The sequence below is a fragment of the Gopherus flavomarginatus genome, chromosome 1, assembly GCF_025201925.1.
Source record: "Gopherus flavomarginatus isolate rGopFla2 chromosome 1, rGopFla2.mat.asm, whole genome shotgun sequence".
Taxonomy (NCBI): Eukaryota; Metazoa; Chordata; order Testudines; family Testudinidae; genus Gopherus; species Gopherus flavomarginatus.
The window spans coordinates 350,513,758-350,540,443 of NC_066617.1; the positions used below are offsets into that span (position 1 = coordinate 350,513,758).

The 26,686-nt window shown below is 43.2% G+C and overlaps 1 protein-coding gene across 3 annotated transcripts in view; it reads right to left on the reverse strand.

The window, feature by feature from the left end:
* The window catches only part of TMEM135 (transmembrane protein 135), a 417,387-nt gene that overhangs the window by 214,701 nt on the left and 176,000 nt on the right, over window positions 1-26,686 (reverse strand). The window contains exons 5-6 of one of the 3 annotated variants that reach the window (XM_050941833.1): window positions 16,763-16,807; window positions 11,010-11,075 (exon numbers count right to left, since the gene is read on the reverse strand). The exons of 1 other annotated variant lie outside the window; for it this stretch is intronic. In XM_050941833.1, coding sequence (XP_050797790.1) covers window positions 11,010-11,075; window positions 16,763-16,807 — 111 coding nt within the window. The remainder of the gene's footprint in view (window positions 1-11,009; window positions 11,076-16,762; window positions 16,808-26,686) is intronic. One more of the 3 variants, XM_050941841.1, reaches the window with a different exon arrangement.

Genomic DNA, 26,686 nt, shown 5'->3' on the forward strand with positions numbered 1-26,686 from the left:
TCACACAATATATTTCAGTCAAGCAGCAAGCACACCACAGACACAAACACACACACACTACAAACAACAAACTTACTCCATGGGTCGCTCCTCCTTCACCTTCTGAGGTATCATTTGAAAACTCATAACTTGCTGATCAGTAATATCATGGTAAAATGCACATAGCAACATTATGTGTACAGTTATGAACATAAGCTCAAATCGTGACTGAAGTGTGTTTTCCAAATAAGTCTGGAGAATGGCTAAACCAGTTTCTCAAAGACAAACGGCAAGCTAACACCCCAGCTAGCTGTCAACAAAGCTGATTGGCCATTTAATAGGTGATGGTCTTTTATTGGCAAGAAAGGGGAGTAGGGAAGAAAGAGATTTGCATCTCCACCAGATCCCCTCTTGGTTCTCAGCTAGAAATGCTTTTCAAAGAAGGACTGAAAGTATAAAAAGGAGGGGCAAACTCCCCAAAGGCCCCTCTTCCCCCTCTCATCTCATTCTCTGCACTTGAGAAGACAAAGGCAACAGCCGTTGGACTCTAAAGAGTTTGGTCAGTAATGCTGTTCAAAGCATGTGCTAAGAAACATTGCTTTAAATCTAATATAGTTTGTCAAGTTAGGCACTCAAAAGCATTTTAGCTTTATTTTTCTTGTAACCATTTCTGATTCTTATGCCTCATTACTTGTAGTCAGTCAAAAATCTATGTTTTTGCAGTTAATAAACTTGTTTTGTTCTTTTACCTAATCCAGTATATTTAAATTAAAGTGTCTGGGTAACACTATTTAAGGTACTGTATATTATTCCCTTAAAGGAATAACGGATTTAATAATCTGACCTGTCCAGGAGAGGGCTGGACAGTACAAGACATGCATTTTGGGGGGCGAATCTGTGACTGGGAGTGTGTGGGGATCACTCGGCAGAGGTAACCAACGCTGGTAAAAGCCAAAATGTAACCAACGGACCTTCAGAATGTGTCTGCCATGCTGGAAATAGCGACAAGTCCTGTGGCACCTTATAGACTAACAGACGTATTGGAGCATAAGCTTTCGTGGGCGAAGACCCACTTGCGTCTGATGAAATGGGTCTTCACCCCCGAAAGCTTATGCTCCAATACATCTGTTAGTCTATAAGGAGCCACAGGACTCTGTCGCTTTTTACAGATCCAGACTAACGTGACTATATCCCTGATACTTGACACCATGCTGGAAATAGTGGCCCTGGTGGGAGCTACTTCAGCAAGGCTTTGTAACCTAAGTTTGCGGGGCAGAGTGACACTGTCCTCCACTGCTATGGATTGCACCCCAGGATGTCACAGTATTTATTCCTCATTTTCATCTTTAGAGAAAAAAAGACAGTCTTTTGGTTAAGGCACTGTACTAGCTCTCAGAAGATAGGGGTTCACTTCCCAGTTCTAGCATAGACTTCTTGTAGAACTTTGGTCGTATCATTTAATCTCTTTGTGCCCCAAATGGGGATGACAATACTTATTTTCTCCCAGCCCGTATCTGTCTCACCTGTTTAGTCTGTAAGCTCTTTGGAGCTGGAAGCATCTCTTATTAGATTTGTACAGCACTTAGCACAATGGGCCCCAGACTGGACATATAACAATATATTTATAATGATAAATCTGTGAAAAATGCTGGCTCAGTTCTTTGTATAGAAAAGCCAGGCCCTGACTCTGCAAACCCTTAAGTATGTGCTTAACTTATGCCATCACTGCAGCAATGTAGCTACATAGGTCTATTATTATTGCAATGTTCTCCATTAAATTTCTTATAGCAATAAATTGTCAGGAAAGCATCTACCATGGAGTGAGCACATCAATTCAATAATGGAATAAAATAATTACTTTCCTTACATTTGTATATTTAATTACAATTTTAATAATGTAAATGCACCAAAGATAAAAATTATTGTATATTTGTATAACTGATAAAAATAAATTATTTAAATTTATAGTATATTGCATTTAGTTTGCTTTATTCACAAACAAAAGCTTTTGAAATTCTCTTGTTAAAATAGAGACAAGGTGGGTGAGAGAATATCTTCTATAGGACTAACTTTAACCAAAGTGGTAAAATATTTATTTACATTGTAAAACAGTTTCTTTCTGAATTCAAAGCTGTTTATAGTATGCAAAACATAAGAATTAATGGAATCGATCTTCAGTGAACAGATAAAAAGGATGAAATTTCCAAAAAGTATAAAGAGAGTTAAGCACCCAACTCTAACTGGCTTTCAGTGGGAATATAAATCTCTTATGCACTTTTTAAAACCCCATCCAAAATGTCTTATGTATGGATTTATAAAAAGACTTACGAATGAAAAATGGCTAAAATCCAAACCTATCATGCAGAAAGAGATAAGCAGCTAGTGAGGTCTGAATCAAAGAACATTTTAATAGACTCTTGAAATCTTCAAGAGACATTCAAAACCTGTATTTTTAAACACATGCTAATGTTTCAATGTTTTATCTTTCATCATTCAATATAATCTCATCTGAATTCAAACTGAAAAGTTTTACTTGGGTTTGCCACAGGAAAGTATTTGCAGTTTAACTTCCATGACCACATAATAAATATGCTTGCATAACAAAATATATATGTTTCATTAACAAACATGTGCTTCTATATGATTCAAACTGGTGGCAGTTCTAAGGGTTTTGCTTCACTTTCCACTTCCTATCTGAAAGGAACTGATGTTTTTTTCAACATACTTTGCGATTTACTATTGTTAAGCTTTTCTGTGTTTTTGTAATAGTCATTTATTTCTCATTATCTGCAAACTTTCTAAAAATATAAATAATACACAAACAATAATTAAAACAACAACCTACAACACAGAAGACAGACTGATTCATTTACCCAGGTCAAGGTGTGATGCAGTCACCTGGGCACTAGGTTAAGAACCACACACTCTTCCGTGCTAATCTTGGATTTGACCAAGACCTTTTGCAGTCTTGGGCAGGTCCCTTAACCTCTATCTGTTATGTCTGTTTCAATCTCTAAAATGGAGATAACAATACTTAGCTATGAATCTCGTAGCAATGTCCTGATGATTAACTGTTTGACATTGCACTTTGAAGATGAAAAGCATAATTTAAGTGGTAAGTATTATTTTAGCATTCAAGGAAGGAATATTTGCCTTTCAAGAAACAATAGATACATTTTATTTAGTAGACAGCTTTCTCCTAGGAAACTTTCCAAACTAGCACCTAAAATGTCCATCAATGTAGTCTATGACTCTATTGTAGTCTCATAATATATTAACACTTAACAATAAAAAGAAATAAAATTAAATTACAATAATGGCAAGAACTAATGCACAGCTGGGATACAATATAGCAAAGGTTTCAGAGTAGCAGCTGTGTTAGTCTGTATCCGCAAGAAGAACAAGAGTACTTGTGGCACCTTAGAGACTAAAATTTATTTCAGCATGAGCTTTCGTGAGCTACAGCTCACTTCTTCAGTGCATCTGAAGAAGTGAGCTGTAGCTCACGAAAGCTCATGCTGAAATAAATTTGCTAATATAGCAATGCATTCCAAGTGGAGTTACCATAATATCATCACTGCTCAATGACACATTATCTGTGATAATAATCTAACTCAAACCACTTTAGTATTAAGAAGGTTTTAATATAAAAGAGTTGACGTTTGCATTGTGATAAACAATACATGGACACTGGGTCTGCTTTCCATATAATACAATTTAAACTAGATAAAACATAGCCTCTGTACATTATGTGTATCAGGAGACTTGACAAGTTTCACAAAAGCATTGTAGGTGAATTCATATAGATGGGAAGGGTATTTCTGCATTTTAGAGCATTTGAACTTAAAATGTTTAGCTGAAATTAACAACCAGTGTAACAAGAACACATACGTCAAGATTCATTCTCATCAAATCCTTGTGCCTTCTGCCACCCAGCCCACTCTTAAAATAAATGAAATGTTGCCTCTCTCCTGGATAAGGGACACAGATGTTAACAAAAGCCATTACACTGATAATAGCTGGTGGACTTACCCTATCTTCCACCAGAGCTGTTTGGTCTAGCACACATTCCCATCTCTGCCTAGCACACATTCCCCAAAACAGACATTAACAGAAAATTCTATGACAAGAATAATATGCTGAATCGTGAAGTTAATTATATTTTCGGCTTTTGTTACCTCTCCTTGATACTATTAATATTTTTGGCATTAAGTCACAGTACAGTTCTTAACACTATCTACTTCATTTGGATAAATGACACTTGGCAGTATCATTTCCAACTTTCATGCCAAAACCTCAACAGGAATTTTGTAATCCATATATAAATAGCAAAATGATACAGCATTACAATATAAATTTCCGATTTCTTCAAAAGGTAATAAAGAAAAGGCTTAAAAGTTCTGCATCCATACAGAGGAGATGGCTGAGAAGATGAATTCCCTGATACAGAGAAAGGCTGCAAGCAGGAAGTGAGAGAGAAGGTTTCCCCCAAATATTCAACATTACAAATTTCAAATCTATCTGGTCTTGGAAACTGACCAGACTTGGACCAGTTAATGATTTCTTCTTTGGTTTGATATTTCTTCTTTGGTCTCAGTCTTGCCTTTCCAAGAAACAACTAGACCTTCCTGGATTTTTACTGCCAACTTAGCACTTCTCATACTGAACATGGTCAATTAGAGCTTGAGTTCAAGCTTTAATTTCCTCTGTTTTGGCTCACCATGAGCACTTTCTTTTGGGCACCATTCAAGTGTCCAGTTTTTTCTTGGAAGAAATAACTGTGTTTTTATAGGACTAGACAGTTTTGCTCCTTTTGGGAAATTCATTCTATTTTACTGATGTCACTTCTGATTTTCAGGCTCAGATAGCTGTAACTACACAATGGAAACTTGTATCCAAACATCTTGTTTGATTCACCAAACTTAAGTATTCAGATTTTAACATGATAATATATTCAAGGAAAAAAACCTCATGCACTCACCTTTCCTTCTTCCCCTGCATCCTTTCTACTTAATAATGCTGATCTAATTATGTCAGTGTCTACACTATAGCTTTGCTCCCACCAGTGTAAGTGCCCTACTACACAAACACACTAACTCCACCTCCACGAGAGGCGTAGGCTTATGTCTGTGTAGTCAGGGCAACTACAGGGGAGCACGGGGCAATTTACATCAGCTGTTGGCTGTCTTGTCCATTTCATGGACAAGAAAGCCAGGCAGCTGGAGCTCCTCTGGAGAGCTGGGCAGCTGGACCCTTCTCCCAGCTGAGAGAGAGGTGAGAATGAACCCTGGTCCTGACCAGGACCCGGGTGAGAAGCCCAGGTGGCTGGACCCAGCTCATAGTGAGGGGAGCTAAGGAAAGATGATTGGACAGCTAGACTCCGCTCCCAGCTGGGAATGTTGGCTGTCTTGTCAATTTCACCCTGAGAGCTGTGAAATTGACAAGGCATCCCAGCTCCTGGTGGGGAGCATGTGGGACAACGGGGAGAAGCCGGACAAGCTGCACCCCACTCCCCAGGAGTGAGAAGCAGGGAAGAGAGAAGCCCCGGATGGCTTCCCCCTACTCCTGGCAGGAACAGGAGGCAAGAAGCCCCCCGGTGGCTCTCTCTCCCCTTCTCCCCACACTCTTGGCTGGGAAGGAGGAGTGGAGGTGGGGGAGGGCAGGAGCCTGTGGTGCTGCTGGTCTCCTAGCAGGGAGCTTCCAACAGAGCTGAGAAAACAGGCTCTCAGCTCCCCTACACTGCCCCACTTGAGTCTGCAGAAGTGCTCCTGGTGAGGATGCGCACCACCAACCAAAGGAGAGTAGTATGGACATGCACCACCGCAATCACTGCAGTGGCTGTATTTACCTTTCTAGTATAGACATACCGAGTCTCCTAAGCAAATACTTTAATGTTACACCACTCAGTGCTGTAATTTAGGTAAGTAAAAGTTCTCCCATCTTTATGCTGTATTGAAGTGTTTCATTGTATTTTTATCTGGATTCACTACTACTTTTACTTATTATACTAGTTACTGGCGTAGTCCATAAATATCACATTCAGTATAATTAGTGCTCTGCATTTTCAGTTTTTACTGATTTTCACTAATTACTAATTAATTTTAAAAATTAGGGTTTTTTTAATTAAAGGAGTTCCATTTTTACTGATTTACACCCATTTATCAATACACTCAATACTTTTTCAGGTACTTATTTTTGTTAACGTTAACGCTTTACACAGTTATGTGCTGCAGCTCTGAGACTGAAGCAGTTCCACAGTGTAAAAAATACACTGTGGAGGTCAGAAAAATCAACCAATGTTGACTGAGCTATGATTGACTCACAACGGGAGGCTGCCCGCCTATTTCTTTGTGTCTGTTTAGTGGGGCGCTGAATTTAAACAATCAAGTATGGACAGATAAGATAAAAATTTAAACGTGGGGTGAAAACACAAATCTGTGTCTAAATACCAACAATAAAATCAGTGCTTAGAAATTATCAAGAAAAGGAAAGACAGGAGTGAAGAGAATCAATTGTGCTTCAAGTACTGCACCACTGAAGTCAGTGTTCGTGCTGACAGAACAAAGGAGCACGTAGAAAGCAAGCAACACAAGAAACTTGAAGAAAGTGAGCTTTTGGATAAACAGTCAATATCAGGAGCATTCACCAGGGCTTTAATGAAAGAGGACACAGCACAATTGTGTCAATGAATTTGTGTGTGCTCTTTGTTTTGCCAGACAACCACTGTTAATTGCAGAGGGGCCTATTGATGACTTTGTGCGACAATACCATCCCACAGCAAAAATGTTTACTAATGCAGAAAACCCCACTCATAAGTATCGGAAAGAAAATGATGCTTTAGTATCTAAACTGATGCAACTAATTGATGGAAATGTGTTGTCTCGTCTCTATTTTTGATGAGTCTCCTGATACTTTGGAGCATCCAATTCTTGGCCTTTTGTTTTTGTTTTTTTATTTCAAATCAAGTAAACTCGCATTATTTTGTGCTGATGTGACATTCATCCTCTCTACTGGCTGCCATTTTCTCAACACAGCAATAATTGACACGTTTGAGATGTACCAACTAACAAAATTCTGCTTTCTACTGGCTAAGTTCACATGGGAAATTAAAATCAATCACAAACCAGATCTGCTATGTATTACCTGTCCTGCTCATCTGATTAACACTGAGCTGTCAGCAGCTACTGTTACAGAAGAAATGAAAGACGTGAAATTCTGCATCACTGGATTCCAGGCCATTTTAAAGCATGTGAACACGTTCAAGGCTTTGATTTGCACAGTGAGAGATAATTGTAGAGCCAATACTGATTAGCTACCCCAGTTGTGGCACATCAGTGGAAGTAAACAAAGCATGGACTGTGCCAATGTGTCTCCTAGAGATCATCCTGAGTTTGTTGGTTCTAAAGCAGAAACTCAGAAGAGGCTGACAAATAACCAAAATGACTTCCAGATTCTGCACACTAAAGGTAATGTTCATTGTTAAAACTTAGAATCACTGTGTGACGCACAGAGTACATTGGCGTTTTCTTCGACTACTGCTAATACGTTGCTAATACAGACTTTACCTTATTCTAACAACCAAAATCTCAGCTAAATTGAGCAGAAAAGCTGCAGGACAAACATATGGTGAGAAAACCCAACTGTTTCTGAAAATCCAATAAACCAAGAAAGCATTCAAAAATCTTCAATACAATGCTCAGCGAAAAATTGAAAATGCCAGTGGCCCGTAATCTGAACCCTGAAGAGTTTGGTGCATATAGAAAATGCCTAAATGTAACTGGTCCCCTGGAACTGAATTTTCACTCAGTCAATTAATGCTCACCCTTAAAAATATTGGGTACATTCATACTTAAATTACACGTTCCCTGTCTCTGGTCTTTGACATGGTGGATTTATTCGTCCGTCAAATAAAGGAAGATCAAGCAAAGTCACATAGATAAGAGGAAGCACAGTGGTTATTCACATATATTTGCCTGCATTGATTAGGGCTGACATTTAATTTCCATCACAAACTCAGGCATATCAGAGGCTTTCTCCACCAAGGAAGAGACATAGGCAACTTGGAATCTAGGCAATTTCATAAACTGTGTTTAAAGCATTTTAAGGTACTATATCTGCCTCAACTCCCATTGCCAGGATTTGAGGGTTTAGAATCACATTCTTTTATTATTTACAAACATTTTTCTCTTTCCAGTTTTGTGAAAGATAGTCACAAAAAACAGAGGAAACAAGGAAAGTGGCTTTTCACAAAAAGGACTGTCAACAGCTCTAAATAAACTGGAAAAAATATTTTTCTTCTAATCTTAGTTATAGTCAATTTAGGTATTACAAGCGGCAATAATAGATCAAACCTTTTTAGTGTGATATATAAATTGACAGTATGTGTATTCAATTCACAGTCCCTGTCCTAGCATAAATGTCTATGAGACATCAACGCTTTGAAGGGTCTGACAATAGAAGAAGTTGTTGCTGGGAAGTTGGGAAGCAGGAACAATTTCAATTCAAACAGAAGGATACTAAAACCATATAGGAACAATAATCTTATTCATAAAGCACAGAATAAGCAGATAGTTCTAAAAAAACCAAACGTTCAGAACTGGAAGAGCAGCAAAAGCCAAATACCCATCAATACAGACTTCCTGGCTGCCCACTGTAATGTCTGTACTACTAGCTTTCCATAGGCCACGTCCAGACTAGGAATTAAAATCGATTTTAGATACGCAACTTCAGCTACGTGAATAACGTAGCTGAAGTCGAATTTCTAAAATCGAGGTACTCACCAGTCTGGACGGCGCGGCATCGATGTCCGCGGCTCTCCGTGTCGATTCCGGAACTCCGTTCGGATTGATGGAGTTCCGGAATCGATGTAAGCGCGCTCGGGGATCGATACACCGCGTCCAGACTAGACGCGATATATCGATCCCCGAGCAATCGATTTTAACCCGCCGATGCCGCGGGTTAGTCTGGACGAGGGCATAGAGTAATTGTAAGAAAAAGTAAATGGCTCAAAAGAGCTCCTGCTCCACATTGGTCTATGATCTGTGAATGTAACATTGCAATAGGACTTTTTTGTTTTAAATCAACAAGGTAAAAATAGCAAAGAATCCTGTGGCACCTTATAGACTAACAGAAGTTTTGGAACATGAGCTTTCATGGATGAATACCCACTTCGTCAGATGCATGTAGTGAAGGTAAAAATAGTAGTATCAGAGGAAGTGATTTAGGACTGACATTCATATTACCAACATAATGCTCATAAAAAGATAATTGTTTGCATTAGTCCACTTTTTAAAAGTGCAAGATTTAGTTAGTAACTCTTTAAAAAGCAAAATGAATTCTCCACAATCCACATGGATCATTTCAAGCAAACCACATTTCTACTATACTAGTATTAGTGCAACATTCATTCTAACACATATAACTAAGTACACCCAAAAGAACAGCCTAGTGTACTGTGCTCTGTGCTATCATAAGAAACACCCAGAGATTATGTCTCTCAAGACACCTTCTTCGAAGAGGTGGAGAGAAGCTGGAAGTGTTGCATATATTCCATACATAGCATCCTGCTGGAGAGTGCATCATATTTCCCACCCTGCACTTCAAGATGGAGGTGTAATTTCCAGATCAAGGAAGCATGCCCGCATTAGCTCTGATCAAGCTAGCGTGCTAAAAATAGAAGTGTAGCAGGGGTAGCATGAGAGTCTAGCTGCTAGAGAGATCACTTGATCATTGCCTGTTATGTTCACTCACTCTGGGGCACCTGGCATTGGCCACTGTCAGTAGACAGATACTGGGCTAGATGGACCTTTGGTCTGACCCTGTACGGCCGTTCTTATGCCCTGAGAACAATCCCATCTCAGATGCTAGGTATATACTCGGGTAGCGAGCCTCTCCTCTTGCACATGCTGCTACAGCTACACTTCTACTTCTAGCACATAAGCTTGACCAGAGGTAGCCCAGATATGTCCTTTGAGCTGGAAATTACACCTCTATCCCAAAGTGTAGACACACCCATAGTGACTAGTTGCGGAGAAGGTGAAGAGCAGTATAGAAAAAGCATAATGGACCCCATGTTCAGCACTGCTATAGCAAGATCAGATCTCAAGATAAAGAAACTGGGCCAGGGGAAAGCAGACACCTTTGTTCCGATGCACTGGTACTCCACTCCACTTAAATAGGGCGAAATTAAGGTAATTTCAATAGCACAGAAAGAGAATATATGCTATAATATGATTGACAATGTACAGCAAGTGCTGGGTCAACTAGACAAACATTTTGCATTTAAAATCAACACACAATATGATGAAATCAGGTAGCCATAACAATACACTTGAGTCTTCTAGAGTAATGACCCAAAAATACTACAACTCACAATAGTTTCAATATGTAGTTTGGACCATTACTGAAGAATACCAAAACTGAGTATAGTATTTTCCATGGAATTGAGAGCTACTTAATCAGCAGAATGCAAATAATAGTGTCTCCATGTATGTCAACCCAAAAGATAAACAAAAAAACCATCACATACAGACACAAGCAGATATGAACAATATAACTTTAATTAATGATTGTCAAGTACTTTGGACATGTAATTAACCTTGATAATATTCCTGTGAAGTAGTAAAGAAACAAAGACAAAAATATGAAGTGGCTTGCCTGCAAACACCCATCCGCAGAACCAGAAACTTCTAAAAGCCAACCCCATGTTAATTTCTCAAGACCCTGCTCCCTCCTCAGAACGTTCAGTAAAGAACCATCAGGGCTAAGTATCCTCCAGTGAGTCACCTAGATTACAGCGCTGCATCATGATTCAGTGTAAAATGAAATATAAAGAACATCTCTTTCCCCAATGCACAGGATCTGGGCTGTCTACTCATTTGCAACAAACTGTAAAGCAGACAGACACATTATCTACAAGACTATCAACTGTCCAGGTATCTGAATATACAGTCTAAGAATTTACAAAATATTAAATTAAAAATAAATAAAACTTTACACCATATATGCAAAAACCAGACACTCAATCTTACTTCTCCATGCCTTAAAGGTGTAATTGCTCCTCTTGCTACCCCCATTCGAAAAAGGGTTTCCGTGGCCTGCATATAAAAATAAAAAATTGTTATTCTGAAAACACAATATAGTAATGATGACTATTATTGTTCAGCTATTAAGCTTAACTTACATTTTAGTCATAAGTGTATTAACTGTTTTACTACTCAACCATTTAAATAAGAATATTCAGAAAAAAATCCTACATGGTAACCTTCTTTCAAGGGCTATCAAGCAAAAGAGACACTCCGGAACACATCTTTAGACTGAAATCCCTGCAAATGTGCCATTTTATTCACGTTGTCAGGGTTATCAAAGTTTCAGTTTTAGTAATATGAGTATAAAGTAATGAAGAAGCTTTGAAGGCCACACCATGGGATGAAACCAGTCCTTTATAGCATCTGAGCCCTTATTAGCTCCTTGGTAGTAGTGACATCACAAAATGGGGACTTATAGTAGAGAAGCCAAGGAGCACAATTTTGGGCTGAAGAAATGGTTACTCACCCTGTGCAGAAGCTGTGGTTCTTTGAGATGTGTTCCCATATGGGAGTTCCACTTGATATGCACTAGTGCTCACCTATGCCCTGGTCAGAGATTTCTCAAAGCAGTGTCCATTCATCCTGCACATGTGTGTTAATCCTGTGCCCTGTCCCATTGTCATATAGTGCTATGTGGTCAAACTGCCCCCAGTTCCTTCTCTACCATAAAGCCTCATGGCAGAAAACTCCGAAGCAGAAGGGGAAGAGGGCATGTAGTTGAGCACCCAAAAGGACACATCTCGAAGAACCATAGCTACTGCACAGAGTGAGTCACCATTTCTTCTTCCTCAAGTAGTTCCTTATAAGTGCTTCACGCTAGATGAGTACTGAGCAGTACCCGTTAAGGTAGAGGGAGCTTCAGACTTCAATCCAGTACAGCAGAAAGTATAGCTGAGCTGCACCCTGTATCAGAGGTGGAGTTGTGAGTTATTGCATAGTATTCAGAGAATGCATGTATAGAAGCCCATGCAGTGGCTTTATAGATTTGGATGATCAGTATGTTTTTGAGGAAGACCACGAAAGTGACAACAGACCTTACAGAATGGATACATATGAGTAAGGGCAGCTCAATGTTATGAGACAAGTAACAGGAGTTAATGCAGTCTGACAACTGTAAGTCTCTGGTTAGAGATTACCAACCCCTTTGAGCTGTCTGCTATCAAGACGAATAACTTGTCAACTTTTCTGAAGGGTTTCCTTCTATCTTGATAGAAGGCCAGAGCTCTCCCGACATTCAGGATATGCAGCAGCGCATCCTGGGGATTCAGATGTGGTTTTGGATAGGAGATAGGCAATGAATGGGCTGATTGAGATGGAATTCAGAAGAGATCTTAGGTAAGAACATGGGGTGGGGCCAGAGCATGACCTTGTATTTAAAAAAACACCGTGAAGGGGGGAGGAGGGTATGCCATCAGGGTCCCTATTTCACCAACCCCTTGCACCAACATGATGACTATCAGCAATACTGTCTTCATTGATAATGGAGCAATTAGCAAGTAGCCAGAGGTTCAATGGGTAGTCTTGTGAGGCATTTAAGGACCAGGTTGAGGTCTTATATTGGGGAAGGACGTTGGACCAGTATATAGAAGTTCCCCAGCCCTCGGAGGAATCTGGCTGGTGTCGGGTTGGGTAAAGATGGAATAACCCTCTATTGGGGGTTGAAAAGCCATGAGGACCGCCCGGTGGACGGCAGACTAGAGGTTTTCGGAGGCAAGGTAGTCTAGTATATCTGGAAGCGATGCGGTTATCGGTGAAAGTGGTCTGTTGTCACACCAACTGGCAAAACGCATCCATTTTGAGAATACGTGTAGCGAGTAGACTGTTTCCTGCTGTGTAATAGAACTCTTTTTATATCCTCTGAGCAGGTTATCTCCATTATCGGGAGCCATCGACTAACCATGGTTTGAGACAAAGCATTGCAAGATTGGGGTGAAAAATTCTTCCTGCCTTCTTGCAACAGGAGATAGGGAGCAGTGCAGAGAGTGATCTGTGGGTATACAGACAGATGTATCAGATAAGGATACTACATTTGCATGGACCAGGTCAGGCCTATTAAGATGACCCTGTCCTCCTCTATTTTGAGCATAACTTTGCCTATTGGGAGTGGGTGGGGGTGTCGGTTGAAAAGCATTAGGAGGGTTGACGACCACTGAAGGTGATAAGCATCCCCTAAGGATTGGTGACACAGAAGTGGGTACATTTCTTGTTTGGCTCCATGGCAAACAAATCTATCTGGGGGGTACCCCATTGGTGAAATATGTGATGTAATATGTTGGCATCTATTTCCCACTCAGGGTCTTGAAAGAAGTGTCTGCAGAGCACCTCCGTAATCACATTCTGAATGTCCGGGAGATAGGAAGCTGTGATAGTAAAGTGATTCTGTATACACCACTTCCAGAGTCTGACGCCTTAGTGCAAAGGGAATGGGATCTTGCTTCTCCCTAGTTGTTGAAGTAAAACATTAATGCTATATTGTCAGTCATTATATATATGTGTTCATCCTTGATTAGTCATAGGAATTGGAGACAGGTGTATCTGATACGCTGAGCTCCAGGAGATTGATATGCAGCATCATCTCTGGCAACATCACTTGCCTTGGACCGTACTAGTGTCTAGATGTGCGTCCCACTTTAGCAGAGAGGCATCCATCGTTGCAATGACCATTGTGGGAGGATATGTGAATGGAACTTCTGGAACTTCCACCAGCTGAGGGATTGTTTCATGAAGATGGGTATGGAATAAAGCATATCTAGACTGTGTCTAGCGGGTGAAAAATGGTTCTGAACCATCTTTGGAGGCAGCGCATTTGAAGTCTGGAATGTTCCGTCATGAAGGCGATGGCCGAAATGCGCCCTAGTAATTGAATGCAGTTCCCGACCATGGTTTGTGGGCTGAGCTGAACCATGTATGCTATGTAGAAATGAGCCACAAACCTGTGCCAAGGAAGGTAGGCTGTCTCTGTTATTGAACTAAGATGTGTCCCTATAAACTCCAGGGTCTGTACTAGGGCCAAGATGGATTTTTGTATGTTCAATAGCAGGCCCAACTGGCAGAAGAGGCCTGGGGACTTGGAAGTTGCCCGAGACATCAGCTCCAGGCAGCAGCCTGTTAGCAACCAATCCTCCAGGTAAGGCAATACTAAAATACCTTTTCTGCAGAGCTGTGCTGCTGCACCTAGGAGCAGAGAGATTCTTCTAAAAGAATCTCAGGGTGGATGATAGGCCAAAGGGGAGCACACAATATTGGAAGTGGTCCAGGCCAACAATCAAATGGGCGAATCATCTGTGGGATCAGTGGATAGTGATGTGGAAATACACATCTTCAGGGTCAAGGGCTGAAAACCAATTTCCTTGCTCTAGTGAGGGAATTAAAGCTGTGCATCACAATTTTGAATTTCTGCACATTCACATAGGCGTTGAGCAGTCTCAAGTCTAGGATAGTTCTCCAACCTCCACTCTTTTTAGTATCAGGAAATAACCTGAATAAAACCCCTTCTCTCTTTGCTGCATGGGGGTTGTTCTATAACTCCCAAATGCAAAAAAGCACCTATTTCTTGATGAAGCATGCTCTCGTGAGAGGGGTCCCTGAAGCGGGACAAGGAAAGGAGGTTCATTTGTGGAACTGAAGTAAAGTGGATTGTGTAACCTGTGGAGACTATCTCCAAGACCAACTTGTCTGTAGTGATCAACTCCCAGGCTCACTTGCAGTGTGAAGGCGGGTGCCGGTGGAAGGATGGCTGGTGAATTGGTGCAATGGAAGAGGATGAGGATTAACACATCAAAATTGCTGCTTGAAGGTAGATGGGTGAGAGGCAGGAGGCTGAGAAGTGGATGGTTTCCTTCTCTGAAACCTCTGTCTTCTTTGGTATGGTTCATATACCCTCTGGGAGGGAAGGAATTTGATGGGCCAAGACTCTGAGGTATCTGAGATTTGCTTAGCTTTCTCTTGAATGTAGGGGTGTAAATACCAAGAGAATGCAAAATCGCTCTAGAATCCTTCAGTGTTCATACAGACTCATGTGTAGTATCTGTGAACAACTTAGATCCATCAAAAGAAAGATCCTTAACCATGGTCTGAACCTCCTTTGGGAAACCGGAGAGCTGGAACAAGGAGGCTCTTCCTATTACCATTGCTATGGTGATCGAATGAGTGGTGGTGTCACCAGAGTTGAGGGAGGCTTGCAAGATTGTCCTGGCCAGCAGCTGGCCCTCCACGACAATTGCTTGAAACTTCTCCCTCTGTTCCATCAGTATGTAGTCGATGAAGGAGGTTAATTTGAAGTAGCTGACATGGTTATACCTTGCCATCAAAGTCTGATAAGTGATAGTGCTACTTTCTTCCTAGTAGATCAAAGCGCCTGTGGTCTTTATCATGTTAATTCACTGCATCCACTATCAAGGAATTAGGTGAGGGATGGGAAAATAAAAACTCTGAGTGCTTTGCTGGGACATAACACTCCTTGTCTGCTCTTATCCATGTCAGTGGAATAGAAGCTGGAGTGTGCCAAATGATCTTTGCTGGATCTAAAAGAGCCTCATTGACAAGTAAGGCTAAACGGGCTGATACAGGTGAGTGAAGGATATTGAGAAGCTTATAAAGGAGACTCTGTAAACTCCTTGAGTGGAATCTGCAAGGAGTCTGCTACTCTCTTGATTATTTAAAATCATCTGCCAGGGAAAGGGTAGCAGGCTTAACTACATCCAGAGATGAAGAGAAGATGTTGTCTGCAGACAAAACCTCTTAAGCAGCTCTAGACTTTTGCGCCTCAAAAGATTCCTCGAGGGTCAAATCTTCTGGGGGAGAGCAGGTGATGCTGGTTGTTCCTCTCTATAGGTGGTAGCACTGGATGCTTTGGAGATTTGTTGGCAATAAGTCACCCAAGGGTTCCAATACAGCAAAGGAGGAGGCACCAAAGGGTGCTCATACTGGCGAGGTATTGGTGGTAATTGTGGGCCATGAGCAGTGGTAACTTCACCAGAAGCCTCTGGGAAGGAACTTTTGAAGGAGTAGGGAGAGCAACCCTGAACTAAAACGTGTGAGACTGAGGCGCGGTCCTCAACAGAATCTTCTTCCTCAAGTTCATTGAAGAACGGTGCAGCGTCTCAGGAGATCTGAGATGCAATAATTGGTACCAGGCAAACCTCAGGAGATCAGGATGTCCTCGGTACCGAGAGCACATCGGAGCCTAGGAGCAGAGAGTCAGGAGTCTCAGATACAACCAGGTCCCAGAGAAAATGGAACTCTTGCTGTACCATGAGGGGCACTGGTACCAAGGCTGATGACTCAAATAAAAGCAATTACTGATCATAGAAAAAACTAACACTAACTTAGTGCTAACTATGAGTAAAGAGAATTAGAGTTGAGATCTCAAAAGAACAACTGCTAGAGCTCTGTCTCAGCCTGAGGCACTTGGGAAGGAACTAGGGGTGCTTCATCTGTGCAGTGTTATATGACAATGGGACAGGGCACAAGACTGATTAACATGCATGCACAGGTTGAAGGGACACTGCTATGAGAAATCCCTGATCACGGGCATAGGAGGCGCTAATGGACTTAGAGTGGAGCACCCGTAGGGATACTACTACTAGAAGAATTTTTTTTTTTTTAAGATTAGTTTTTGTTTGTGATGATTATCTCCTCCTTTGCTCGGTTAGTAGGGACAATTAACACATATATCTGAAATAACTGGAGCTTACCGACTTTTCAGAAAGTGAATGAACAGCATGGCGTTGCCTGTGTACCTTATTAGAAGAGGAAAATCATGCAAGTGAAACATCTTGGAAAAGCGTTTAGCACTAGTTAATATTTCTAGTCACGTGCCTGCAGGCTGGTGGCTTTTGTAGAAAGAAAAGAAACAGGAAGCACCTCACTCGTGTGCCACGTCCTTACACTTATATCTGGGATGTGATCAGATATGAGAATAAATTTACTCCTTGCAAATGTGGACTCACACTTGAACATCATCTTCTATAATTTATCTGTTCTGAAATGAAGTAGTATGCCTTTCATATAATTTAGGGTAGTGGGCTTTTATTTAAACTGTCTATAATGAATGTAGCCTTTTCAATAGAAAATGGATCTGTTCATGAACATAAAAAGTCTATGTTTAAGGGCAGACTATATATATACACACAGAGAGAGAAAGAGAGTTTAGCAAGCTACTGTTTAGAAGACAAAAACATGGATAAACTATAAAATATATTCAGAACATGAAAAGTAATTAAGCAAAAATAGTTAGTATCTCAGCTCTCTTTATTTCTAATTTGGTGACTTTACATAGTAATGCACAGCGATTGGTACTGTAAGTAGCTCGATGCTGAAACAACTACCAGATCTGCTGTTTTCTTACTGCTGTGTTTCAGGATATCCACTACATAAATTCAAGTAAAAGACAACAGTATCTCATAAGTTTGACGTACTTTTTTACATGGCATAAATTCAGAATAATCTACTATTCTTCTTACATATATATACATATACACACACAATAGCTTACTATATACATATTTATTTTCATTTTATTTAAAGAAGCAGAAGCAGATCTATGGAAGAGCTTTCATTTGTGTTGTACTGTCTTTTCTCCTTGTAAATGAATGCAACAGCTCCAGAACACTGGACTTCAGAATTTATTAGCTCATTTCCACCCACAACAATCCATAGCAAATCCAAAATCTGATCATTCTTCTTCATCCTCTCAGAGAATAAAGGAGTGAGAGAACCCCACACAACCTTTTGTATGCCGCAGAATTGGTTTCTTTCATCAGCTCTTGCCACCAACACTTTTAAGGATGTTTCAGTCAAATAGAGCATTCTGTCAATACAGCTAAGCTTCCTTTGTTTCTATTGAAAACCACTGGTGTGTGTGACTTCCCTTTCACCTCTGCTAGTATGAGCTCTCTTTTAATACACTTGTACTCGCACAGCTAAGACCAGATGTCAAAGCCATGCAGAAACAAGGAGCAAATTCACAGCATTTGCAAATCTGGCACCATAGATGTCTTGACAGGAGCACCACTCTTCATGTGCTGAGTGTCACTAAGAAGATTAACACTACTATCATAGTTTCCGACCCAGATAGCGGTGGGGGAAATGAGGCCACCTATAGCTATTCACTAATTGACAATGACATGGTCACTGGGATAATGATAGGGTTTTTTCCTATGTAAAACCCAAAGAAGGCAATAAGAAGCTGTGTATTTAATAGGGTAACAATTAGACAAAAGACAAAGGGTTGATAAATGTTTGAGGGTAAGGGGGTAGGCGTTCACATAATATACTGATTTTGCTAAATTAAAGTTAGTATCTCATCCATTCAGTCATAGCTATGCAACAATTGTGTTTGGAGATTACACAATAGTGGTCCCCAAAAGTTCTCTCTCACCACTCCTCCCCCCAGCTCCTGTCCCTCTTCTTCGCTACCACCTCTCCACAGAGCCAGGGGTGGGCCTGCAACTCTGGGAAGGGGGGACGTGGACAGGGATAACGAGTCAGAGGCTCGGGCCACAGCTGTGGGCAGGGCCAGGAGCCGAGCCTTGGCCAAGGGCCAGGACCGACAGCCGGGACCAGCAGATGGGGTCGGGGCCAGGAGCAGATGTGAGTGGCACTCCCTCCCCACCCCTGTAGGGGCAGGCTTGGTCCCAGCTATGTCCCTCCCCCGCCCTCAAAAAAAGCTTCTCCATGTCTTCCGGGGGGTGTGGGGCACGCCCCACAGTTTGGGGACCTCTGTGCTATAATAACTGGATGTCTTAAATGAAAGAAAACAAAAACAAACCTTTCACTTCTCATTAAGTGATTTCATAATTCTTTATAAATTTTAAATATCACCACACTGACTCTGCAAAGCAGAAGACAGAATTTATCAGGATACTAAAGTTACCACGCATCAACAAGTAAGAACATCTCATACATTTTAAATGAAAAGTTATGGCTAAAAAACACTGCGAATGAAATGAGACATCCAAATACTTCAAATCTTTAAAATGTATTTTCAAATATAGTATAGGTTGATAGAATCTTATTAAGGTTGCCCAACACTTCCATTATAAGACCTTGTTTTCAGTTGCCTATAACTTTGCCAAACTTTAAACATTTGAACTTACAGTTTCCATGCAATGTCTCCCCCTGAGGCTGCTTTTTTAAATAAATAAATACACACATAAATTTATTAAATATCAGTAACAACTGTCCAGCTGCTTCCAAGAACCATGTTAAGGAAAAAATATGCTTTTTCCATGTTAAACAAATTCTGGTAACTTTTTCTTTCAGAAACTCTAGCAACCCCATTCTTTGGAAGAGGGGCTTGAAATTTGGCAGGGGGTAGCCTTTTTAAAAAAAAAAAAATAAAAAATTTGACTTCTGCTATCCTCATGAAAAACCACACAAATATGGGTTTTGAATAACTTCAGTTCACATATGCTCAGTAGAGACTGCTAGAGCTTCGCTGCTTAAATTCCCAAATATTCCATCTGCACTGGGCATGCTCCAGGACAGCTCTGAGCAGAGCTTTCCCTTCCAATTGCAGTTCTTGGTTGCCCCAGGCTATGCCAGGACCAGACACCAGAACTCAGAGCAGGAAGCTTGTCTCTCCTGTGCTCTCAATGATTCCTTACTACTGATACCCAGGTGGGAAGCTGTCTGAATAGCCTGCAGAAGGGACAAAAGTCTGGAAGGGAGAAGAGACAGGGACAGAAGCAGTGGGGGAACTGGGATTGGGAGTTGCAGGGGAGACTAGGAAAAGCTAAGCAAGAAGCTGATAAGGGGAACTGAGATTGAGAGTTATAACGGAGATGCCAAGGCTAGCAGGCATGAGGACTAGGAATTGTAGTGGACACTGAGACTGGATGGCCAAGGAGACTGGGAATGCGCTACATGAGGAAAATTGGACTCAAATGAAGAGTCAATGGTGTGGAAGAGAGAGGACTGGTGAGAAGGGAAATGGCAGAAGGAATAAAGCCTCAGGAAAAAACAAGCAGAAGAGTGCACCCACTGAAGCATATTTCTTTCTAGAGCCTGTAGTGGAACGCAAGATTTCTGAGTCTCACCATTTTTCTGCTGTGAGCAAATTTCTGTGAAACCCACTGGCAAAGTGTCCCAACCACCTCTTGTGCTGGTCCACACACAAGATAACCTACTACTGCTATCTCTTACAAACTCAAGTGGCAAAGGTCAGTGCAGTATATTTAAAAGCACCAAACCTACTAATGAACCATGTAGTTGTCACTATGATGCAACATGATGTAATTTTTTTTAATTTTCAGTTGATTTTTTTAAAAAAAGACGGTTACTCACCTTTGTAACTGTTGTTCTTCGAGATGTGTTGCTCATATCCATTCCAGTTAGGTGTGTGCGCCGCGCGTGCACATTCGTCGGAAAACTTTTACCCTAGCAACTCAGTGGGCCGGCAGGTCGCCCCCTAGAGTGGCGCTGTCATGGTGCTCGATATATACCCCTGCCGGCCCACCCGCTCCTCAGTTCCTTCTTGCCGGCTACTCCGACAGTGGGGAAGGAGGGCGGGTGTGGAATGGATATGAGCAACACATCTCGAAGAACAACAGTTACAAAGGTGAGTAACCGTCTTTTCTTCTTCGAGTGATTGCTCATATCCATTCCAGTTAGGTGAATCTCAAGCCTTACGTAAGCGGTGGGGTCGGAGTGAAATGTGGCAGAATGAAAACTGCTGAGCCAGAGGCTACAGCATCTCTTGAATGTTGAACCAGGGCATACTGCAAAGCAAAGGTATGGACCGAGGACCAATGGAGCTGCGCGACAGATCTCGTGGGTAGGAACACGAGCCAGCAAGGCGGCAGATGAAGCCTGAGCCCTGGTAGAATGCACGGATGTGGCTTGGGGAAATATGAGCCAAATCATAACAAGTGCGGATGTACGCCATCACCCAAGATGAGATCCTCTGAGAGGAAAACAAGCAAGCCTTCCCTTTGGTCTGCTACCGTAACAGAGCTGGGGCACCTTACGAAACGGTTCTGTCAGCGCAATATAAATGCGAGCACTCTACAGATGTCCAGGGAGTGCAATTGTTGCGCCCATTGCGTTGAACTCTGGGTAACATGAAAGGCCGAAACCACCTTAGGGAGGAAAGCCGGGTGTGGTCATAACTGCACCTTGTCTTTGTGAAACCTAGTGTACGGCGGAACCACCGTAAGAGCTCTGAGCTCGGAGACTCGTCTGGCCGATGTAACAGCTACGAGGAAAGTTGTCGTCCAAGACAGGTATAGCAGAGGGCCGGTCGCGAACGGCTCGAATGGGGGAGACATAAGTCTGGTTAAAACTAGGTTGAGGTCCCAGGTTGGGGCTGGGCGGCGCACCCGAGGGTGCAAGCGCTCCAAGCCCTTGAGGGACCTCGAACCCATACAGTGTGACAACACGGAACGTCCACCTTAGCCTGGCTGGAAGGTAGAGATGGCTGCCAAGTGTACCCGCAGCGATGATACCGCCAGGTCCTGCCGCTGAAGGCCAGAGGCAGGCCAAATAGAGGGGATCGAGACCTCAGTAGGAGCAAGATCGAGCGTATTGCACCTGTAGAAGAAACGCGTCCACTCGGACAGGTACGTTGACCAGGTGGAAGGCTTCGTGACACCCCGGCTCAGTTACGCAGCAGCCACACCGTGAGGCGAAGAGGCTGCAGGTCCGGGTGACGAAGCCTGTCGTGGCCCTGAGTGATGAGGTCTGGGTGGGGTGGCAGGGTAATTGGGTTGGTTATTGACAGGCCGAGCAACGTGGTATATCAGTGCTGCCTGGACCACGCTGGAGTGATCATGATGATGCGCGCTCTGCCCCTGCGGAGTTTGAGTAGGATCTAATGAACCAGTGGGAACAGTGGGAAGGCATAAAGGAGTTGGCCTTTCCACGGCATCAGGAATGCGTCCAAGATTGATCCCAAGGAGAGACCTTGGAAGGAGCAGAACATCTGGCATTTTCTGCTCTCGCGGTGAGCGAACAGGTCTATGTGAGGAAAAATTTCCACTTAGAGGGCACCATACCGGGTCTTCTACCTCTGGGACCTCCTCCACCTCAGGTTGTCAGGGGGCGTATTAGAATCGTGGTCCTGAGCATAAGATCTGCGCATGTGGGATGACACGGATGCGTGTCTGGATGGCCATGGAGGTACTAAAAAAAGGCATGGGCAGAGTCTCTGACTCTATCTGACCTTGCCCAACTCGGCACCGGGGACCGGCACCGGTACCTGGAACGAGATCCAGACCTGCAACCAGAACGGTGCCGGGAGGTCGACCGAGATCTCGAGGCTCGGGGAGAGGCTACGGGAGTCACGGTACCTGTCTCGGTGCCAGGAGTCAGAATGGTGCCGATAGTAGCGGGTCGGCGAACGGGATACCGACCGGTGCGGCGAGTGCGACCAGTACCGATGAGGAAAACAGCACCGGGACTGCAAGTGGTGTCGGGCGTGCCGACAGGACCTGGAGCGTCTCCGGGACCGTGATCATGAACGGTGCCGCTCTGCTGTGCTGACAGAGGACGGTCATATGAAGAGACTGTATTACCCGCACCGGCGGTGCCGGGGTCAGGCAGCATCGACTCTGTCATGGCAATGAGATCCCTCGCCGTTGGTAATGTCTCCGGCGTGGAGGGAACAGCAGGCTCAACCACAGTGCATACTGGGGAGCTGTCAGGCACTGGATTCGACGGCCCTTGTGGGACCGAGATCGACGGTGCCGACGTTGTTGGTGCCTCAGCAGGTGTCGGTGCCAGGCGATCCGACTTAGACGAGCTCTCTGGCTGCGGTGCAGTTGGCACGGAAGCAGCAGGAGCAGTAAGCTCAACCACGGCGCGTGCCGGGGAGCCGTCAGGCACCGGATTCAATGACCCTGTGGGACTGGAATCGACGGTGCCGATGTCTTCGGTGCCTCTGCAGGTGTCGGTGCCGGGCGATCCGACTTAGATGAGCTCTCTGGCTGTGGTGCAGTTGGCACGGAAGCAGCAGGAGCAGTAAGCTCAACCACGGTGCGTGCCGGGCAGCTGTCAGGCACCGGATTCGACGGCCCTTGTGGGACCGGGATCGACGGTGCCGACATCGTCGGTGCCTCAGCAGGTGTCGGTGCCGGGCGATCCGACTTAGACGAGCTCTCTGGCTGCGGTGCCGTTGGCATGGAAGCAGCAGGAGCAGGGGGCTCAACCACGGCGTGTGCCGGGGAGCTGTCAGGCACCGGATTCGACGGCCCTTGTGGGACCGGGATCGACGGTGCCGATGTCATCGGTGCCTCTGCAGGTGTCGGTGCCGGGCGATCCGACTTAGACGAGCTCTCTGGCTGTGATGCGGGTGGCACGGAAGCAGCAGGAGCAGGGGGCTCAACCACGGTGCGTGCCGGGGAGCCGTCAGGCACCAGCGGGAATTGTAGGCTCTCTCGACCTCGGAGGAAGGGAGCGGTGCCGAGTCGACTTCGGTGCCGGCGACGGCTGGTGCCGAAAGGCCTTGGTAGTACCGGCGGGGTCCGGTGCCGAGGAGGCGCTTCTGCCAGCCGCTTGATCATCGCTCGGTGCCAAAGGTGGAGGGGTAAGTGAAAGTCCCGCTCCTTCTTGTTCTCGGCTTAAAAGCCTTGCAAATGGGGCACTAAGCTGTCAAGTGTGATTCCCTGAGGCACTTCAAACAGGAGTCATGTGGATCTCCCGTCGGCATCGGCTTCTGGCATGCCGAGCCCATTTTAAAACCTGGTGAGCCGTGCATGGGCTCTGGCACCGGGTGCAGGGAAGGGGCTACTTCCTGAACCCCGCTAACTATTACTAAACTAACTATGTTAGCAAAGAAAAAACGTATAACTATACAAATATATATATAAAAGGATTATAACGTAACTATATACGACAACTACGAGTAGCTAGGGAAGTGGAGGTCAGCTAAGCCACGCTCCACTGTTCCAACGACCGACACGGGCGGTAAGAAGGAACTGAGGAGCGGGTGGGCCGGCAGGGGTATATATCGAGCACCATGACGGCGCCACTCTAGGGGGCGACCTGCCGGCCCACTGAGTTGCTAGGGTAAAAGTTTTCCGACGAATGTGCACGCGCGGCGCACACACCTAACTGGAATGGATATGAGCAATCACTCGAAGAAGAACCTAATAAATTACATATCAAAATCTACATTAAAAGAACATTATTAAGGCTGCAAAGTCAAGTGCTCAAAAGTTAGGAAACCCCCCTTCTGCTTTTGCATTATGATACAGTCTTTAATTACAGGATCACAGTCACATTTCCACAGAACCCATGCATCATTCAGTACACAGGGTGGACCTGCTCTGGAGATGAATCAGGGTTGTGTATTGAACAAGACTTGTTTACAGAACCCTTGCCTCATTCGTTGCAGAAGTTGGAAGGTGTGTAGTGAATGAGGCAGGAGATGGCAGGAAGAGAAATTTTGGTCTCATGCTTAAACGAGGGGAATTGAATTTTATCCCTGCCCCTGCCACAGAATTCCTATATGATGCTAGGCAAGTCACTTAGACCCAGCTTTTCACAGATGGTCACAAATTCCGTGTTCCTCATTCTCTGGGTGCCTGACTGGACTCACTGTCAATGGGAGCTGTGCTTTGAACATATAATATGCTACATAATGCTATGTAGTCTGAAAAATCAGGAATTAGGTGTCTCAATTTGCGCATTCAAAATTATGAATATTTTTACCTTAATCTTTCTCAGCCTCAATCCCCATGTGTTCCCACTATCAACATACATCATGACCTCTTCCAAAATACAGGCCACAAAAATTCACCCAATAATTCCTACAGTGAAGGGAATTATTCCTCCATAGTATATAATGTTCACTGTTGGCATGAGTAATTTGCGGCTGAAATAGAGCACGTCTTTTAAAAAGGAATATATTTCAGAAAACTTCTCAATATAAATAAAATACTGATACCAAAAACACATTTAAATAGTTTCTGACAAAGTTGTCAGCAAAGCTGTCAGCAGGTGGACAACAGAAAACTCCTCATTCTTCAATCCCCTATCAATCTATGTTTTCTTTTCTATTAAGTTATAAATCAGCAAACAATTTTTAAGATCAGGAAAATAAATGCTTATAAATGTCAGGAGCTATAATTTCCTAAATCTTCTGTAATTTCCCCCAAAGAAAGAAATCTATTACTCCACATAATAGCTTGGAAAATCACAATATACCATAGTTCCATACATGTCCAAGTTGAGACAGGTAGATCTGAGTCGTCAGCACAGAGGTGGTAGTTGAATTTGTGTTTGCAGGTAAGATTGCCCAGACATAAGGTATAGAAGGGACAAGAGAAGAGGACCAAAGGCAGAGCTCTATGGAACCCCCACAAAATGTTGGAAAGAAGATAAGGAGGATCCTTTGCAGGACATATTGAAAGAGCAATTGGAAAGGAAGGAGAAGAACCAGGAAAGGAGAGTCACAGAAGCCAACACTAGAACAAGGTTTAGAGAAGAGAAGAGAAGAGAAGAGAAGAGAAGAGAACTGAACCACAGCCACCGCCATCACAGCAGAAGCGAGAAAGAGGAAGAATGGAAATCCCATTGTGCTTTCTGGTATATTCCAGGATGAAGGAGTAAACACAGAGGCCACATTCAGGTAATCATTTCTTTTATATGTGGGATCTGCCATACTGAAACAGATCAGAGATCTGTATATTACTGGCAATTATCTGCTTCAGAAAAAAATTATGTAACTATGCAATACGACATGATAGGTGAGGTTTCTTTGTGACCCATGCTGGTGATTAGTCTGCGGTGAGATTCATACTGACGGCCCTTGTAAATTTTTATCCTAGATTGTATATTTGCAAATGCTGCTCCTATTCACGTGAGTACTTAATTAATTTTTAATCTCTCCCCCCAAATAAGAAGAAAGAGAAAAGGATCAGTCATTATCCTCTAATATTTCAATAGGTTAAATTACCACAGTATGAAGTAATTTTTCCCTAGTTAAAAAAGCTTATTGGCTTGTCTGCCATATTAACTAGGAAAAAATGTATTATTGATCAATGATGTTTGAGGACAGATACTAGTGCAGGGATCCCCAACACGGTGCCCGTGAGTGCCATGGCACCCGCCGAGGCATCTATGTGCGCCCACGTACTGGCCGGCGGACAAGCATCCGCCGAAATGCCACCGATGAGCAGCATCATCAGGAGGCATTACCGCCAAAATGCTGCCGAAAAGTGACGTCACTAAGAGGCATCGCTGCTGAAATGCCGCTGATTTCTGGTGGCATTTCGGCGGCGACACCTCTTGACTTTGCCGCTTCTCAGGGCATTTCGGCAGATGCTTGTCTGCTGGCCACGGTCCTCAGTGGCTCATTGTTTGACGCCCGCCACTCCGAAAAGGTTGGGGACCACTGTACTAGTGTATTGTGACGGCAATGGTTGAGAACAGATGCATGCTATATTATATTATCATCATATCTTACTGCTAGTCAAAGGAAGCATTTTACTAAACATAAAAGACCAGTACAGTCTAATGGTTGAATTAAAATATTTTACTTAGATAGTATATTTTTGCTTAATTCTAAGTTGTTCATTTCACTACAATACCGAATATCAATATTCATGCCACAATGTGTTCTGCTACTATGCATTTCCATTAAAAAAAAGTATTCTTTCAAATGGCACGACCTAAAC